The sequence below is a fragment of the Melospiza melodia genome, chromosome 6, assembly GCF_035770615.1.
Source record: "Melospiza melodia melodia isolate bMelMel2 chromosome 6, bMelMel2.pri, whole genome shotgun sequence".
In the NCBI taxonomy this organism is placed as follows: domain Eukaryota; kingdom Metazoa; phylum Chordata; class Aves; order Passeriformes; family Passerellidae; genus Melospiza; species Melospiza melodia.
In genome coordinates, this window is record NC_086199.1 from 60,159,265 (window position 1) to 60,178,143 (window position 18,879).

At 38.3% G+C, this 18,879-nt stretch overlaps 1 protein-coding gene across 1 annotated transcript in view; it reads left to right on the forward strand.

Moving 5' to 3' along the window:
* Nucleotides 1–18,879, forward strand: part of OTOG (otogelin) — a 94,169-nt gene that overhangs the window by 14,707 nt on the left and 60,583 nt on the right. The window contains exons 12-23 of the mRNA XM_063158571.1: nucleotides 346–471; nucleotides 1,635–1,743; nucleotides 2,594–2,640; nucleotides 3,137–3,282; nucleotides 8,796–8,928; nucleotides 9,896–10,073; nucleotides 11,857–11,981; nucleotides 12,858–13,070; nucleotides 14,634–14,799; nucleotides 15,306–15,380; nucleotides 18,181–18,224; nucleotides 18,659–18,812. Coding sequence (XP_063014641.1) covers nucleotides 346–471; nucleotides 1,635–1,743; nucleotides 2,594–2,640; nucleotides 3,137–3,282; nucleotides 8,796–8,928; nucleotides 9,896–10,073; nucleotides 11,857–11,981; nucleotides 12,858–13,070; nucleotides 14,634–14,799; nucleotides 15,306–15,380; nucleotides 18,181–18,224; nucleotides 18,659–18,812 — 1,516 coding nt within the window. The remainder of the gene's footprint in view (nucleotides 1–345; nucleotides 472–1,634; nucleotides 1,744–2,593; nucleotides 2,641–3,136; nucleotides 3,283–8,795; nucleotides 8,929–9,895; nucleotides 10,074–11,856; nucleotides 11,982–12,857; nucleotides 13,071–14,633; nucleotides 14,800–15,305; nucleotides 15,381–18,180; nucleotides 18,225–18,658; nucleotides 18,813–18,879) is intronic.

An 18,879-nucleotide genomic window follows, 5' to 3' on the forward strand; every position in this document is an offset into this window, starting at 1 on the left:
CAAAACTGCTTCGTCATCTATGACGCAAGGGTGGTTCCAAAAAAATCTGTGTTAATGGGTGTCCTGACTGCTTCTGATGATGGTCTAAGAATCCAAACAGCTCTGTTTTGAGAAAGCATGATTTAAGATTATTCTTTCTTAATGCACCTTTAATAGAGAAAATATCAATATGTACCAATTCTGTGTGTTAGGAAAGCCATTGTTTTACACAGTGTTTATCTAGAGAACAGATACTCAACTGACATGCCAGAAAATAGATCACTGAAAGGAGCATGTGCAATCCATTGGTGCCCTGTGACAGTAGCTGTACACCTTTTCATTCCTCTGCCTGTTTTTGCATTTCAGTCATTACATGTGCTGAGCCCTTGACCTACAGTGAATGCATCAACTGCTGCCCTGTTTCATGCCACCAGCAATCCCAGTGCATTGGCAGTGAGCTCCACTGCATTGATGGCTGCTACTGCCCAGATGGTGAGTTCTGCTTCTCAGGTTCCACACACCTGGTTCCACAAAACATTCAGAGTGTTCCTCCCCAGGTTTACATCCCTCTCTGACCTGCCTAGATAAGAAGCAGGAGCTCTTTATAAACTGAGTGCGAGCAGTGTGGGTAACTGACCTTGTTTTCCTTACTGACAGCAGCCTTTTCCTCCCTATAAAAAGTAGGAATAGGTTTCAGCTCAGATCCACGTTCTACCTGTAGAGTTACACAATTTCAGTGAAGAATGGGATTTTCTCTGTTGCATCCTCCTGATTATGGTACTTGCTGATTGTTTCTTGTTGGTTGGGGAGGATTATTTTGGTAGCATGGGGTGTTTTGTTTTATTTTTTTTTTTCTGGTTAGGGTGCTTAGAAAAGCTCAAAACCGTGGCATAAATAAAACTCATTCCTGCGGCCAGAAACAGGTGTTGATATTGAGGTTCTTAGGTTGCTGTATCATTCTGGCAAATGAGGTATTTAGCAGTGTGGTCTGTAGCGAACCTTTACCCTCATCACCAAGGTAGATGTTGATATCCAGTTTTCCCCTAGTTATTGGCTTCTGTTGAGTTCAGAATTCTGTCTAAAAGAGGACAGAAAGTTATGGATGGATCTTCAAGTCCTGCCTCTTATAGACTTATAAACCTTTGTTTATAAGTTTAATGATATGTGTCATAAATTGTCTTTTATGGTTTGGTAAAGCCTTTTTTTTTTCTGGTCCTCTGGTAAGAAAATAATAATAATCATTATAGTAATAAGGAAAAAAGGCAAAAAAAAAAAAATCAGTAAAATGAGGACCATAGAGGCAAAGATTTGTAAATGTGTTAGATGTGTTTGTAAATAAGCCAAAGGCACTCATAGCAGCATGGCCTGTATGTTTGTGTTTGTTATTTTGTGTGTGTGTTACTCCCTCTCACCCAGTAATTAAATACTTGGCTTTTTCACTATATTTGCTCTATCTCAGGAAATTTAGTGACTTGATCCCTGTAATATAATTTATTTAATGTAATTCAAATGCACTTTTTGTGAAAATGGCTAACAGATAGTCTAAAGATTTATTATCATATAAAATGATCATTGGTGTTGGTTTTGAGTATAATTGTTAGTACTCTGTCAGCCGTGGATATTTCACTTTTTTCTTGTTTTTTTGTGTCTTCTAGGCTTAATTTATGAAAATGGATCATGTGTCAAGCCTATGGAGTGTCCTTGTGACTACCATGGAAGTTTCTTTGAGATGGGTTCAGTGGTTTATGAAGAATGTAATAACTGGTGCGTAATTCTTCTTAGTACATTGTGAACCAAATCCTTGAATGATCATAAGAAGCAGCTTCTTCAAGGCCTATTTCAGTTAGAAATTGGACAAACTTGATAAATGCTCCCTGTTTCTACATAAGAAATGGCTACTCTTTGTATGTTTTGCAATTAAGGCAAAGATAAACTATTAAGCTATTAATGTGGAAGAAGAGAACATGGCAAATATTGCAGAGAATATTGTAATATTTAATCCTGTTCTCCATTTTGGACTCTCACTTAAAAGAATCTAGAATTTAAAATCTTAACAGGAAAACTGTACTGACTTGTTCTCCTGTTTGTATTGTCTCTTTATTTCTTGGACATAAAGAGCCTAATGTAATTCTGACATTAAGCTGCTGTTTTGGAGTTTAAAAGTCAATTTTATGATTTGGGAAGAAAAATTTGTAGGAAGAGAATGTGACTTTTTAGTTGATCACCTTAACTGAAGAAAATGGAAGAACTAGCAGATGAGAAACTTATGCTTCCCCCCAACAATTCTTGTCTTTTAAAGTCATAAAATTCAAATTACTTGTGTTTTTCCTCAATATTTTTAATATATTATTAATCCTTAACTTTTCTAATGGTTATTAAGGAGCTAAAAAGAAATAGTAGTGACACTGGGTGCATGGATGAAATTTCACATGATCGTGTCCTCATGACAAGCTTCCAGCCATGAAGACAGTGCTAATTAACTCTGTTGTACCCTTTTATAAGACTGAAGACATTTGGTGCTCATTCCATAGAGAAGGGATGCAGGAAGAACAACTGAGGGACAGCTGTGTATAATTCACAGAATAAAAATATGAAAAATTTCTTTTGATTTCAGCACTTGCATTGGAGGAAAGTGGATCTGTACAAATTTTACATGTCCAGGTATGTTAAAGTCCCAAATACTGTTTGGTAAGTCAATTCTTACTTCAGTAAATCTCACTTTTAGATGTTAATATAATGTTTCATTGTGTAATTTGCATTTTTATTTCAATCCATGCACTCAGTAGATTAAATACTAAAATGCCTGGCTTATCAGTTAAATGTGTTAATGTTTCTGAAAATCAGTTTAAAGAGCCACAAATCCAATACCCATAACACACAGATGACAGATATTATTGCCTCCTTCTAGGGGAGGAGCTGTTCAGGTATCCTGGCTGGGCATCAGGTAGGAACTCCATAACAAAAGCAAGGATAAGTTTTGGTTCCTAATACCTGGTTGTAATATATATATATATATATATATGTATATATATATAAAAAATGCAATTTTATAAGTTATAGAATGTATCAGAGTGTATGAACTCCACAGCAGCAATAACTGTGAGGAATATGCTGTCTTTACTGTAGATTTGGGTGCATTATTTGTGATGTTTTTCAGCTGAATGCTCAGTCTCAGGAGACACTCACTTCATGACCTTTGATGGGCGCAGATACACTTTCCAAGCCCCCTGCCAGTACATCCTGGCCAAGAGCCGCACGTCTGGGATGTTCACGGTGTCCTTGCAGAATGCCCCTTGTGGACAGGTAGGGCTTGCAGCCTTCCTGTGACCTTTATGTCCTGAAGGGTCTGTTAACTGAGGGGAAAAACAAAGCTTTTAAGAAGAAAAGCAAGCTAAAGCCTGTGCACATGTATAGCTGATACTAAATGTGCTATTAAAGGTAATTCAAAGGGTGGTCCTGTTTTATATTTGAAAGTTTCTGAAGCTGTGCACAGGTGTCTCCAAATATTTTGCCTGCCTTATGTCCAAGACCCATTCTTTCCTTTATTTTGTATGTGCATTTCTGTGCATGTATCATACAACTATGTGTGAGGTGTGGAGCACTGGTGGGGTTTTTGACTAGAGAGTTTTGGTTTTTTTCAGTCTTGTTTGGGCTTATGATGTTCAGGAAGTTATGTCAAGGTAGAAGAGGTCTTAAACATATATCCATGGTATGGGAAGTGCAGGTGACAGAGCTCTGCTGTTTTCTGGAATCAGGCTTTACTCACACTCTGAGTTCTACGTGTGCATGTAAGGGCAGGATTTTGCCCACATTTATTGTAAAGTTGTGATTACCAAGCTGCTGGACTTGCAGTAGGAGAGAGTTTGGATCTTGGCCTAATTTATGTTTTGTCTCCAATGGCCTTCTGCAATAGTTTTTATTTAGAAGCAACTGTACAGGTATTTGAGGTGTATATAGCCTTAAGTGACTTTGCTGTAATTCTAGACCATCTGTATATGTTAGGCCCACATTGTTACATAATTGACATAAAATCAGATTTAGTGCCATTGCTTTGTACTTCTGTGGAGGTAACTACATTAGTTTTCTTTTGTGTTCTAAGTAAATGTATGATTCTATAAGTCCTTTTTGCATTAATGATTGCAGTCACTCTTCTCTGCAGTTTCCATTGTTCATGCAGTTGAGATTTCCTTGGGGAGATGAAATGGTTATGTAAGTTGTCATACTACACTGTCTAAAGGCCTATTTCAGTAGTCATTTTCTATTTGTATGTTTTAACCTACTTCTCTGGAGGACAGAAAAGACTTAAGTAGAAAGTTAGAATAAAGTTGCAGTGACAAGTTTATTATAATAGAAGTTATTTTCAATCCAGGTAAGAGATAGGAGACTGAGGGCAGGGAGTCCCCTGATCTCAGTGGTACAATTTGGGAAGTAAGAAAAATAGTTTATTTGGAATAGAGACCAAATATATTTTGAAATTTGATGCTGAAATAAATGTTTCTTCTGTAATTCCTAGGAGAGCCCTATCAGGATACCAGGTGAGATATGACAGGGCCTAGAAGTTACCACTATTGAAAAAGTGGATTCCTGAGTAGCAAATAAAATTGCTGAATAACGTTTTAACAGTCTTTAGCTCTTTGAGATAGAAGTGTTACAGTGAAGGCTGTGAGATTAAATGTTGGCAAGGACATGGACATCTTGAAAAACTTCTAGGCTTTACCCTCTGGGTGCATTATTCTTGTGATCCTGCTAGTATTTCCAATTTATAGAAAGATTGAGGCTCTTTCAAGATGTAGTTGGTTGTTAGAATTCCCCACTTCAAATGCATATTTTAGTTAGCTTGGTTTTATTTCAGAAAGTTGGGCTAACTTCATTCTGTGCTAACCTTGGAATCCTGAGGAGCTGATCAAGTTAGTATCATCTCAATTAAAAAAAATTAAAAGAATAGGTGTGAAACAAAACATAAGCATAAGCGTGCATCCATTCAGTCAGTGTCAGAGTCTCAGAATTTTGCAGAGTCCAAGAAGCTTGAGAAATGTGGTTGTGTATAGTGCAGCTGTATTATATCATGGAGGAAAAGCCAAGGAAATCCCCAGAGAAACTGCAGAGGCAACTTGTTTATCCAAGGAGAGTTGAGGCCAAAGTGACTTCTTGCTCGCAGCAGGTTTTCATTGGACAGCCCATCAATAGAGCAAATACCTCCTGTGGTAATGGGCAGAGTATGTATGTGTGTCTCATTGCCTTGTGTTAGGAACACTTCTCTTTCTGTACAAACAGACAGAATTGTGCTTTTTGGTTTAGTTGTTGTGATTAATTTTTGCTGGGCAAGGTGATAACCAAACTAGTTGGCTTTCTGCCTCACTGCTGAGACTGTGCAGTGCCTCTTGCCTTCTTCTTCAGCCTGACTTAGTGACTTTGCTTAATGTGTCTCTGTGTCCAGGTCATTTGCAGGTGAAAAAAACCCCAGGTTCTCTTGGCTTTTACTGCATGTTCAGCTTCATACTTCAGCTAGCCTTTAACAAAGGTAATCTGATCAGTCGTAACAGGTGTAGATTTTACAGAGGTCTGAGTAAAGCATTCTGGATGTTAGCAATCAGGTGGGTAATCAGAGGATTTTGGGATATGTCCCAGGGCTATGTGCTGCTGATTTAATTATCAGTGTACAGGTGGCAAGAGGGTAGTGAGAACAGTTTTTGTAGTAGAGTGCAAGAATGTGGGGCTTCAGAGCAGCTATTCAAGGGTCTGATTATCAACCGGCTGGTACCTCTTGGCAGAGGAGCTGCTTTTCAGTTCCCCAGGCACCCTCCATTATCTTTTTTACCCATTTATTAAAATTAATGAATTGAAATGGGAAGCTAAAAGATTTGTAATGTGGAATCTCATATTTCTTGATGGTTTGAGATTTTATGTGCTTCTTTAAAAAAGCCTTATCACTCCCATCTCATTCAAGCAGACTAGAAAATGTGGAAAGAAAATACCTGGGGAGATTTTAGCTTTCTGAATCACAAAGAATCCAGTCATCCTGAGCCTTAGAGTTGGTGACATAAACAGTCATCAGGCAACAAGTTATTTCAAAACGATGTGAAATTTTGTTTAAGCACTTTCTGGAAGGAGAATCAGTCAAGTGATCAGCACAGCTTAACCTTATCTGAGTTTCAGGTGACAGCCTTACTGGCTTTGTAGTTTGTATGATGAGAAGGTCTTCTGAATATAGATTTTTTTTTTTTCAAGTATCTAGTGAGAGAAATGGCCATTCCTGTGAAAACCCCTGCCAAAAGTTGGCTAGGCAGTGCTGTGAAAGAAACAGTCTATTGGAACAGAGAACAATTGTCAGGCAGAACTTCTCCTTCAGTTTAAACCTGAAGGAATAATAAAGCTTTTGTTAATACTGTGCAGTAATGTATACAAATAGTATGGAGGGTTGTTTTCTTTGTTCTCCTCTGCTCCTCATGTCACCTGCCATTCTTTAAATTTTAGCTTCTTAAAAGCCCAACAATATTGTCACTCTGTAGCCATTGTTGCTAAATGAAATGCACAGAAACCTAATTTCTTGGTGAAGAGGTGAGACAGCAAGATAAGCTACAAGCAGATGTCTGTCTTCACTGTCACTCCAGGGGAGCTGGTTGAGCTGATGAAATAGCTCCAGCTATTTTTATAATTTACCATTTTTAATTTGCATTTTATCATTTCATTTGCTGGTGAAAGATCACTGTTGCATTATTATCTAGAGACAGGGAAACTCTGCGTGTATTTGTTTATCTTTATGCACCATTGTGTGTACTTGTGTCCGTGGTATTTGAAGAGCTGTCAGGTGATCTGTTCTGCTGCTAGTTCAGCATGTGTCAGAACCTCATGGTACTGTCCTGAGATCCTTGCAGCTCTAGGAATGGTTTTCAACCAGCAGGGCAACATCTGCCGTGGATTAGACACATCCCAGTGAAAGTCAGGGAGTTGAATACAAGTGTAAATCTTTGACCTGAGCATTCTGATCTCTTTCACCATGAGTGGTGCTATTCACTATGTGTAATTTTGATGTTTGTGCAACTGTCCAACAGTTATCTTGACTAGATCTTTTTCACTGCCTCTTTCAGCACTGAAAATGCTTAAAACTTGGCTGTTTCATTGTTAGTCATTCCTTCACTGGAGGCAGTGGGGATGAATAATGCAGCCTCCAACACCTCTGGTGGTTATTCCTTGGCTGCAGCACAGTTCCAGGTCCAATCAGTGTGGAATGCTAGGGAGACCTAGACTGCTGTTTGACTAAATGATTTCAGACACATCTGTAAATGTTCTGGTCCATAAGGCTGTTTTGAGTTTGTGCTCAAAATGGTGTTGGTAAGAGAGATGTTTTTGTTACAACATTGAGACGTTGAAGACGCATAGTCAAGATGAGAGGAAAATGAACAAATAGTGTGACAAGAGTGGACCCAATTTCTGTCATTGTTCTGGAATAGCTGTTAAATGGTTACGAGGCCTTGCAGTGAAGGAGGCTGAACAGAAGAAACAAGAGTTGGGTGCTTTCCCCTTTTGTCTGCAGATGGCAGGGAATGGACAGTCTCTGAACTTTAGCCAGCCACATCAAGCCAGTGGAAATAAGTTGGTGTCTCAAGCTATGGTGAAGAGATTTGAGTCTAGTTGGAGTATCAGAAACCCAATTTCCTTCTAGAGCAATGAGAGAGTAAAATGTAGACTGGGATTCTTATGTCTTTTAGCATGTAGCAAGGTCAATGCTGACATGGGGAAATTTGAGTCATCTCTTGATCCACCACTGCACCTGATTCTCTTTGATAGAGCATTTTTCTTTTAAATTAGTGATCAAATTCATCCTGTTAAGAAAAATTTGTTAATCTGCTGTAATTAATGTACATGACTTAACAGTCATTCTTTCCATACTGACATTGGAAGCCAAAGTACTTGTAGTTCCTCTGTAAAGTGGATGTCCTATTCTGAAAATTTTGATTGTGACTGATTTCTGTTAATCACCTCTCTGATTCGTTTTCATGTTACTTAAGAGAGGTGTAGAATTTCATTTAATTAGTTCCTTTTGGTACTTTTGAAAATTAAGTTTCACTGAAGAGTGTGGGTGTAAAAAAAGTAAATAGGTCTAGGGTTTTTTTTTTTCTTAAGAATGTTTCATCCAGACTGCAATGCAGTATTCCTACTCGTGTGTTCTTCTATGTGACATTTTGACTTGGAGAAGTGAAACGCAAATAAGAATAAGCAATGGTAGCAGCAATAAGCAAGCTGGGTCAGTTGGATGTTGTGATAGTATATGCTGGCATGATGCTGCCTTTTATATCAATATTCATCTACAGAGCTTATGAATATGTTCTATTCTACAACTCCCCTCTGAGATAATGAACTTAAGTGCTGTTTTAAATAAGGATTCATAAGCTGTTTGTCTCCCATTAATGTTTGTCTTTAAAAGAATTTTATACCTTAAAATATGCTTGAAAGGACCTGGGTATATCAGAACACATTGAAGTACAAACCTGGTGTTTGCTGCACTGCTCTGTAGATGCTGCAGCATTGTTAGTGAGCATCAACTCAGCCTCAGTGGGCCTTTAATCAGGTGCCTCATGAATTGTGTGTGTCTGTGTGAGCTATGTGAGAATTGTTCAAATTCCTCTTGCCAAATCTCACTTCTGTGCTGTATTTGCATAGCATGCTAATGTCATTATTAAACCCATATACTGATTTTTCTTAGCTGTAAGGCTGCACGTTTCTTAAGTGCACTCTGCTAAGAAGCAGGGTGTATCTTAAAATTTTCAATTCCCACTAACTATAACTTCTCTTGTTTGCTCTGCTCTCACTTGCAGAACCAGGATGGGTCATGTATCCAATCTGTCAGCCTCATTCTTAAGCAGGACCCTAAGAGGCAAGTGACCCTGACTCATTCAGGAGATGTTTTGATCTATGACCAGTACAAAATTAACCTGCCTTATGCAGATGGTAAGGAGTAATACATAACCATATAACTCTTATCAAACACTAGAGCAGTATTTCAATGACATTTGTGCGTGTTGTGGTACTGTCAGTATTGCTAACATGCTGAAATTAGAAGGCATATTTTAGTGTCAATATTGCTCTTTCTTATTAAATGCTTCACAAATTAACTTTTGATGTACTTTTTACAGTAATGGTAGGAGTTGTGCACTAGCTGCATTAGGCCAGTTTTCTCTAACATTATGATCTTGTTTATTTTAACAAGTCCAAATGCCATCCCACACATTTACAAGGTTTTTTAGTTCTTGCCTGAGGGGAAATTCTTTTTTCTGATTCTTGAATTAAATAATTTCTTCTCCCATTTTTGTAAGCAACTCATGTAAATTTAAGGAGAAAGGACCCTACTGCCCCTTAGGGGTGAGCTACAGATTTTCAGACAAAAAATTTATTTTGCTTCTTTTGGCTTTGAGTTTTTAAATCCCTCTGTCCTGAAGATGTCTGGCATTCTGCATAGTATATATGACTGAGATTTAGTGTTATCTTTAATGAGAGTTTTTTATGCAAATCATTAGTACAATTGGTGTCTGCAAGGCCTTGGCTCTTTGGGAATTTCACAAAAAAAGGTTTTGAAATAAGAGTCATGTTCCTGGTTTTAGGATTAGTTTGTCTACACAAACGTTCTGCATTGTTGCTGTCTTTACATTGATTGAATTTAGTTTACCTTTGTGAATATATCACTTAACACTCAATGCATTTTAAACCAGTGTGGTGAGTCTCACAAGTTTCTTGCTTTGTTCCTAATGTTTGAATCAGTATAACCTTTCATGAGAAATCCATGTTCAGATAAAAATAGGACCTTAATAGGAAAAAACTTAGATAAAAGTGATATAAACCAGTGAAATGACAAGAAACAAAATGTAAATTTCAAGCAGGTTTTCTTTGCCTTTCAGCAGTCTCTGCTTTTGCTCCCCAGAGTTATTTGAAATACGGAAGCTGTCCTCTGTATTCCTGCAAGTCAAGACCCAGACTGGGTTACAGATCCTCTACGACAGAGAAGGACTGAGGCTGTACCTTCAGGTGGATGAACGTTGGAAGGACGACACCGTGGGCCTTTGTGGGACCTTCAATGGAAACACAGAGGATGATTTTCTGTATGCAGAGCTGCAAGATTTCGATATCTATAGTTATCTGAGCTGCCAGTATATGAATATATGTAGATAGAGTGGTAAATCAAGTGTGTACTGAAGCTGAAAGGATGGATACCAAGAATAATTTATTTTGAAGTTTTTCATTAGTGAGATAGATAGTAGGGTTCAATTTGCTAATAGAAAATCTGTAGCTTCAGCTGCAGGATATCAAGCCCGGTTTTGCTAGAAATATTTTAATTTAAAATTCTGGTGAAATACATCTGATGCACAAGAGCTATTTTACCAGAAAAAAATGTTGTCCAAAATACAGAGTGGCCTATATACAGAACTTTCTGCCTCTCTGCAAGGCTCTATCTCTTTCCCGCTCGTGTGTTCTCCTGCGAGCCCTAATCTGCTGTCTCTGACAGAGCCCCCATTGTTCAGTGCCTGCAGACCAGCAAGAGGAACTGGCTGCTGCCTGAGCTTCCCTTCCTTGTGCTGCAGGGAGCAGTGCTCAGGGCTGCCCAAGCACCACAGCCAAAGCTGCTGTTTGCCCAGCTTCTCTGCAGCTTGTCTCACAGACACTGAAGAACAAATTGGCTTCCAGGGGATTAGAGAAGCCTAGTGGAGCTGGGAGAACAACACAAAGTTAGGACTCAACAACAAGATATGAAATTCTTCTATTATTTCCTTTTTTTTTGCGCTTGGAACAGCTGGAATTTTTCTAACTCAAAACTAATTGAAAAATGGGAAAGCTTTCCATTATAGTTCCCATTTAAAAAGACAGATACACAAATATACCAGTGGAATTTTGAACAGTTTCTATGTTACAGATTAAAAAGCCTGATCAGACTGTTATTTATAATGAGACTAGAAAATACATAGCATCTAAATGAAAAGATTATTATTAGTGTAAAGCTACTTAAAATATTTCTGTTTGACAGATAGCTTTGTAGTGTATTTTTGATGACAGTCTTTGGATTGCTCTCATGCAAATAAGAAGCTGTGCAGTAGTTGATATTTGTAAATTCAGTCCTTAAACCTGGAGTCTTACAAGTTGTGCTCAGACATGACACAGACTGTGGTATCAAAGCATATTGATACAAACACAACCTGCCTGATCCACAGCAGATTTGGGATACTTGCCATAGACAGTGGTGTCTGTTGCAACACCTTCACTCCCAGCTGCTTTAGCAGTGGCAACACTTAACTGTGTGCCTTGTGCAATATTTTCCCTCAAATATAATGTTCTGTATTTAAATGCACAGTTCTGATCATTCTTTCTGTACGACACTACTGTGCCTTGGTTATTTTGATCAAAGTCTTTATTGCTCAGCTTCTATTTCCTAGGTTTCACAGATATCTGTTCAATTGCATTTGCAGTTCTATTTTTGGAGGTTTGGGTTTCTTTTCTTTTCTCTTTCCTACAAGGAATAAAGGGCTTGGGAAGTCAGCAACAGACAGGAAACTAAAGGTAGAGGAGAGATTAAAAATGGATCAGATATCACTAAGGATCCAAAAAGACAAATAAGGGAGTTCAAACTATCAGGACAGTGATGCTCCCTGCTTTCTTATAAAAATGGAACTTGGTCTGATTTGGTCATTTCTTCCTTAAAAAGTCTCTAGAGGATAATTTTTTTTCTGAGCCTCTACCTGCTAAAAAAGGAGTCCTGAAACTTACAGTTTTATAGATGAGTGAATGAGAATATCAAATGGTGAAAGAGGGGCTTGAATCAGAGGGTGTAAGAACTGAGATCATCCTGCAAATTCACTATACTTTTTCTGACTGACTTCTGTTTTGTGAAAGATCTCCTGTTGGAGTAACAGAAAGCACTCCAGAGCTGTTTGGAAACTCTTGGAAGACTTCATCAGGGTGTGTTCTTGTGCATGACAACTCACAGGTGGATCCATGTGATGTTCATCTGCAGGCAGGTGGGCAGCCAGGGCAGATTCTCACTGACAAATGCATTTCTGCTTAGTATACCTGTGCCCATTTTCCTAGCTGGATCAGGTACAGAAATAACCAGACCTACCCATGAAAGAAATTAGTACCTAGGGTAGTATAGAGGCAGCTGAGTTCAATCCCTTAAAAACTCACATTGTGTAATTTGAGGATTTTGTAGTACTTGTGGAGGTGTTTGAAATACCTAATTTTTATTTCTGGTTTGCAGTTACACTGTGGTAAGTTAGACATGCATTAAAAGATGCTAGGATGTCTTGTATTGGTGATGCTGCTAGTTAAGATGGAGACTCAAAACTATTGCAGCATTCATTTTTGAGAATACTGAAAAAAGTAAATACTTGATTTAGTTGTCTACTATGGAAGAGAATGAGAAGGATGCTTACACAGTGCCAGCCTATAGAATTAGAAAGGGACTATCCAGCTGGGATAACATGCAGGTGACTGATGCTATGAGGACCACAGATGGTCACTAAGTCATCAGTTATATCTATTTCACAATTTCTACCACTTCTTGTATTCACACTAAACACTTGTAAAGACACAGAGGTAGATTGTTAAGGTTTCCCCTGTGATTTCAGCAGTGCTAGGGAATTGTCATGTCTCCTGCTACAACATCACTTGTCTCTTGAGTACACCATATGCAGTGCTAATAAGCTGCGTTGTTGGTAGCACATTGGGACAGGAATGTTAGTCCTTCTGTACAGCTGTGTAGGTAACAAAGACAAAAATATTTATGTGGCAATAGTAAATAACCATGATTGGTTGCATTGTGTAGAAGACACTTTTTGTTCCAAGTCTCTTTAAACTCCCTCACTGAAACAGTTTTTAATCTGTTATTTGTGTAGCCTCTTATGCAGCGGAAGCTTGTAGCATCCTTACGAAAGATCTTTTTGCTCCATGCTACCCCTATTTGAGTCCTGTTCCCTATTTTGAGCAGTGCAGAAGAGACACTTGCAAATGTGGACAGACTTGTTTTTGCTCTGCTCTGGCCCATTACGCTCATCACTGCCGAAGGTTTGGAATTGTAATAGATTTCAGAGGAGCTGTCCCAGATTGTGGTGAGTGTCCTGTCACTTCTAGACTTAAATAATTACTGCCTGAGGACTTTAGAGACAATCAGCAAATAAAATTAAATCAATCCAGTCTTTTAAATGAGAAAAGGATTAATTTTTACACGAACTTTTGCATGCAGGGCAAGGTTCTTTTCTTAAAAAGAATTTTCTGTCAAGATAGAATTTGTACCAGTGTTTTTAGAGGATTCTTCCTTTTCTGTAGTTCTTTGATTTATGAAATATTACAAATATTTTTAAAGTAGTCAGAAGGCTTCAAATGTGTACAGAATTCAAAATATGTCAGTCCTTATTATATGGCATTGCATATCTTATACCATATAGATATTATTCCTGAACTGCATAGATTACTTTTCCTTGTAGATGCTAGGTTTATCTAATTCTTTAAATGAACAAGATGAAGAATCAAGTGTTAAGAATTAAGTATTAAGCAATTTTAGTTGGATTTGTCTACTTCTGCTGTCTGACAATCTCTGCTTATTCTCTTACTGTCAGTGATGCTGAAATAGACAAAGTGCAGAAGCAAGTGTTGAAACTTGGTGTTGTTATTTAGTTTAAAATGAATAGAACATTATAGCCTATATGTATCTTTATAGATAAAGGTGATGTCTGTTACTACTCCATAAATCCTCACAAGCAAAGGATAATATTAAATTCTGTAGTTTATATTAGATTTTAGTGATGGAAAAGATATTGATAGGGCATGTTGGGCCCTCACATACTTTTGAAAAAAAATATAAAATTGGAAGCCCTTTCAAACCATCTGAAATTGATACCCCTGATGTAGGTCTGGCTCTATTAAAAAGTCTGAGAATCTTTTCTAATGAGTATTCAAGAGCTTAGCATTTAGCAGTTGTCATCACATCATGTAATTATCTGTGTTTTAATGCACGAGAAAGAGAATTAATTTAGTCCAGCTTAACCATCTTAAGCTGGGATATCTGTATGTATATCTGAAAAGACTGCCTTGTTTGCAATTATTAGGGCTTGAATGGCTGTGTCCACTTACAATTGAGTCACTCAAGCCACTTCATTTTATTTTGCTTTTCTGGAAACAAATATAGTTTTCTCACAGTATATTTAAAAAGTCATGCTTGTAACACTTAAAATATGTTCATCTGTTTTTATTTCAAGAGCTTCAGTGTTTTTTTAGTAGAGCTTTATGAGAGACAGATATTTATATATATATATATAATATATATAAAAGAAAATTTAATGTGGTATTGTGCAACATCTGCAAAGTTCTTTTAAGGTGCTGTGCATTTCTAAAAGCCCATGCACGAATGGCAAATGCTTTCAGAGTTAGAGGCAAAAAGGCTTCATCTGTTCGGTTTCCACAGTGTAAATCTGGATTACCTGCACAGACTCATTGCTCTTGTTATTACTGTGGATTTACATCTGTGTAGTTTACACAGCACAGTGCCAAGATAGCAATTTTAGTGGAATTTAATGTGATTGGGAACAAAAGAATGGAGATGTTTATCAGAAGACTGTTGGGAGGTCCTTGAGTCTCTTGCAGCGTAATTTGAGAGATTTGTTTCGTTTGGGCAGCTCTTTCATGTGAAGACACAAAGGAGTACAGTACTTGTGTATCTACCTGTGGCAGGACCTGCCAAGCGCTGTCTGTGCCAGAGACATGCAGCAGTGACTGCGTTGAAGGCTGTGCTTGTCCTTCTGGAATGTATTTGGATACCAGGACCGAGCGATGCGTGCAGCGGTGGGTAAAGTTGCAGTTCTGATGGCCACGCTCACTGTGTGGCTTCAGACCACCACATTTGCAAGTCAGAGTGGAAAACTAATTAACTTGTACCCTTGTAGATGATAGGCATCTGTAAACTTGACAGGGTCTCGTAGACCCTCTTAGAATTATATAGAACTGGATGTCTGTGTGATCAGAAATAGCTTTTCTATAACATGGACACTCAGTGAACATCATCAGCGCTAGTTGTTACTTTGTCTGGTTTTTGGCACATAAGAGATACAAAACATAAGCTTCCATTTTCCTACTAATTTAGTTTGAAATGGGCTTGAGTTATACAGCAGTATTGAGATCAATTGCTTGCATTTAAAAAAAAACCCTGAACAAGCAGAAGACTCCCCGCTAACCAAAAAAACCACACAAAAAACAACACAGCAACTGAAATTTGAACAGCAATTTAATGGGAATTTTATCTTGTTTTTTCAGTTTGGGTTAATCAGTTACATGTTTTTCCTCTATTCCAGAAATGAATGCCCATGTTTTTTTCAAGGAATTGACTATCCCCCAGGAGAAAATGTCATGACATCTTTAGGCAAATGGTGAGATACAGAATTGTGTTTTCACATAATTGAATTGTCATATTTTTAAGAGCTCTTTCAAATAATTTTAGGTAGTTTGTTGGGTTTTCTTTCAGTTGTTTTATTAATTTTAAATGAAACCTACAGAATAGACCTGCATCAGTTTTCTGTGTTTGACAAAAGTCCTTTAGAACTTAGGCTTTCCGGGCTGCTGTGCTTTGTAATGCAATATATTGAAGCGCAAAACAGAAAGAAAAGCCGCAATAATTCTTATGTCATACTAATCTGGAGAGCTTCAGAAAAGCACAGTTTCCTGACTGTCCAAAGATCTTATTGCTATTCTCCTTTCCTTTACCAGATTCTAAGTCCATTTATGAAGCATTATTCAGAATCTGTCTTCCACTAGTATAGAATCATTGCAAAAGAGCAGTGTGGCCTTTATCAACTAACAAACGACACAAAAAATGGTCAGCTGCAGCCAATGATAAATAAGCATCTCTGTTATGGTTCCTTACATTTGGCATTTGTTCTTGTCCTCTTGCTCTTCCATTTGCATCATTGCTGTCCTGACATTAAAGAAGAAAGTTTGTTAGGTGATCCTGGCTCCTGCCTGCTGCATCCTTTTCAGCAGTTATTTCTGTCTGGAGAAGGTTAAGTAATGTGGATGACAAGCTCTGTAGATAAAAAGCTTTCAGAAATAACATCTGAGCTCTGACTGCCTGTATCAGTTGTTACAGCGCTTAATTAAAAGCAGAGCAGACCAAATTGTCTGTGATAGATCAGTGTAGTACTTCAGTTTGTTACAAAGGCCACATTAGAGATTGGGGTTGTCAGACTCCTGTTGCAATGGGGGCACTTAGTGAGCACGCACAAACTCCTTCTCATTCTTGTCAGCAGTCCATAAATACTGACTGTTATAAATTGATGAAGACATCACCAAGTTAGCTTATTTTTTTACCTTAGGGCAGATTCCCTGGAGTGTGCCAGGCAGCCCATGATGCATATGAGGCCCTGCAAAGGCTGGGTGCACTGTTGCCTGCCCTCCCAATGTGTTTTTGTTTACAGAATGTGCCAAACAGCCCTGGCAGCCAAGAGAAGAGGCTTCTTCTTGTAAATCTTTAATCCTCCTTCTCAAAGGTTTAGTTCAGCTAATTTTGCTGACCCATCTGATGGATATATGGTTGAATGTAAATCATGTGATCGTCCACGAATGTAGTTTTTTAAAAAATTGCTGTAGACAAAAATCCTCTTCATGTTAATTTCAGTGCAATTGCTTGGGATCTGGCAGCTTTTCTGTTCATAAAATTAATCTACTGGTTTATAACTACTAGGATTTCAGCTGGAATTAGAGATATGTGTCTCCTATCTAGCTGCAATTTTTACTTGAGGTGTTTTTTTGATAAGGCTATATACAGATCTGTTGAGAGGAAAGGCTTTCAAATGCAGAAGTATGTGTAGGGGGATAGAATATAAGAAAATAAAGATAGTGTAGAAAGTAATGTTACCCCTAAGGAGTTTCAGCTGGGCCAATTAGCAAAGATTAGGAACAGGCCTGTCTTTAAGAGGGCGCAGCTGTAACCAGTGAGAAGAAGAGTGCTGTAAAAGAGTGGGGTGGCTGGGTGAGAGGGGAGCTGGGGTCAGTGGCTGCTTTGTGAAGGAGAAAGAGTCAGTGCTCTGAGGAGGTGCCCACGAGAAACACCAAGAAGGTATGGAACTTTTGTGATAAGGAGACAACAGTATGAACCCCTGCAATAAGATGACAACAAGTACAGACTGTCAGCTCCTGTGAATTGCCTTATGCCAAGCAATGCATTAGGAATCCTGTAGGAACAAATGTGTGGATGAACTGGAAAAAATGCTCTGTGATGAAGCGTTCTTTTTATCTGTCGCTTTCTCTTAGAAACAATTAGCATCTTTATTTTCTTCTCCCCATGCTTAATTCCTCTCAATTGCTTCCTGTTTGGAACTTCCCACTTTCAAACTGGAATTTCTTCTCTATGGAACAGCTTTTCTGCTCTGTTGCTTTCAACAAGTTCTTTGAAACATTTTCATTGATGTTATATCAGCCTTTGAGTTGCCTCCCTCTCAGTTGCCTTTGGTACTCCTTTTCCTCTTCCCTCAGTGATACTGTGCAGTCCATGAGTGCTTTTCCTGCAGGACTTTGGGGTCCATACACAACTCCATATATGTTCACAGGGAGGCTGTGGCCCACACAGAATTTGATTCTGAATCTGCTGACCAGCCAGAGGAGTCCTGGGGATCCTAATTCTTTTAGCTATTGCAAAAGAATGGGAAAATAGTGCTGGATTTCATGGCCTCAGGTTCTTTAGTGATGACCAGGATCTGAAACTCAGCCAGCACTGCTACAGTTTTCCCTGACAATGAGCTGCAATAGGAGCTGCTCCCATTTTAGAAAAGTACAGGACTATTTTGGCCCAAATTAGAAAGGAGCAGACAGCGTTAGTTTTCTCAGTGCTTCCCTGCACACAGTATCCTGATAGGTTGAGGTTTATGCGGCTTTGAACTGTTTCATGCAGGGGAAATGTCTTCTGGGGAGCAGTATGGGGGCGTGTTCATGTACATATTTTTTTGTCAGCCCATGCATCTTAACTCCTAATAACATAATGCATAAAGCAAAAGTTTGGAGTTTAACTAATGTTCTTCATGAGTTAAGGCAATGCTTTATCGACGGTTATAATGTTCAGTGCAAACATTTATAAAATTATTTTCTATTGGCTTATTCTGCATTACTAAATAGAATATATTAATATGTTTTAGCTGTTCCTGGCTCTCAGTACATTTTTGTGTATTTCTATTGCAGCCATTGCATGGATGGAGTAATGAACTGTGATAACAACATAATAGGTGAGTGAAGGGAGAGGGAAACGATGCTTCAAGCCCAGTGAATAAATTTCCTCCAGTCTCAAAGATACATAGTGCTATGTGTACAAATTAATTTCTGAGAAGGGATCCTATTTGTGTGTTTAAAAGTAATGCTCCTGCTTTGCACCAACCTAACTGTTCAAAAGACTGTTAAATCTGAAAATCCTGTTTCCCCCAGTACTTTAAAATACTATTTTTTTGCTTGCTAATGCAGATGAGTTTAGCTGCATGATAAACAGCAGACCTTCAGTAGGGAAACAAAAGGATAGCTTTGCCCCAAATAATATGGAGAGGAAACTGAATGCTACTAGTATTTCTGAATGATATATTCTGTGTTACAAATCCTTATTGCACACATTTACGGAACACAGAATTTCAGGTGTGAAGGCTTGAAGCATTTGTCCATTTTCCCCCAGCCCACAGCTGCCCAGTTGGACAGATTTATATTAACTGCAGTAATCCACAAGTGGATCCTGAGCTCAGCAGAGAGAGGACTTGTGAGAATCAGCTGCTGAACCTCACTTTCTCAGCACACCTTCCCTGTGTGTCAGGCTGTGTCTGCCCGCCAGGGTGAGTACAGACAGATTTGCATCTTTTGTGCACAAACATGATTGAGTAATTAATTCTACTTGGACAA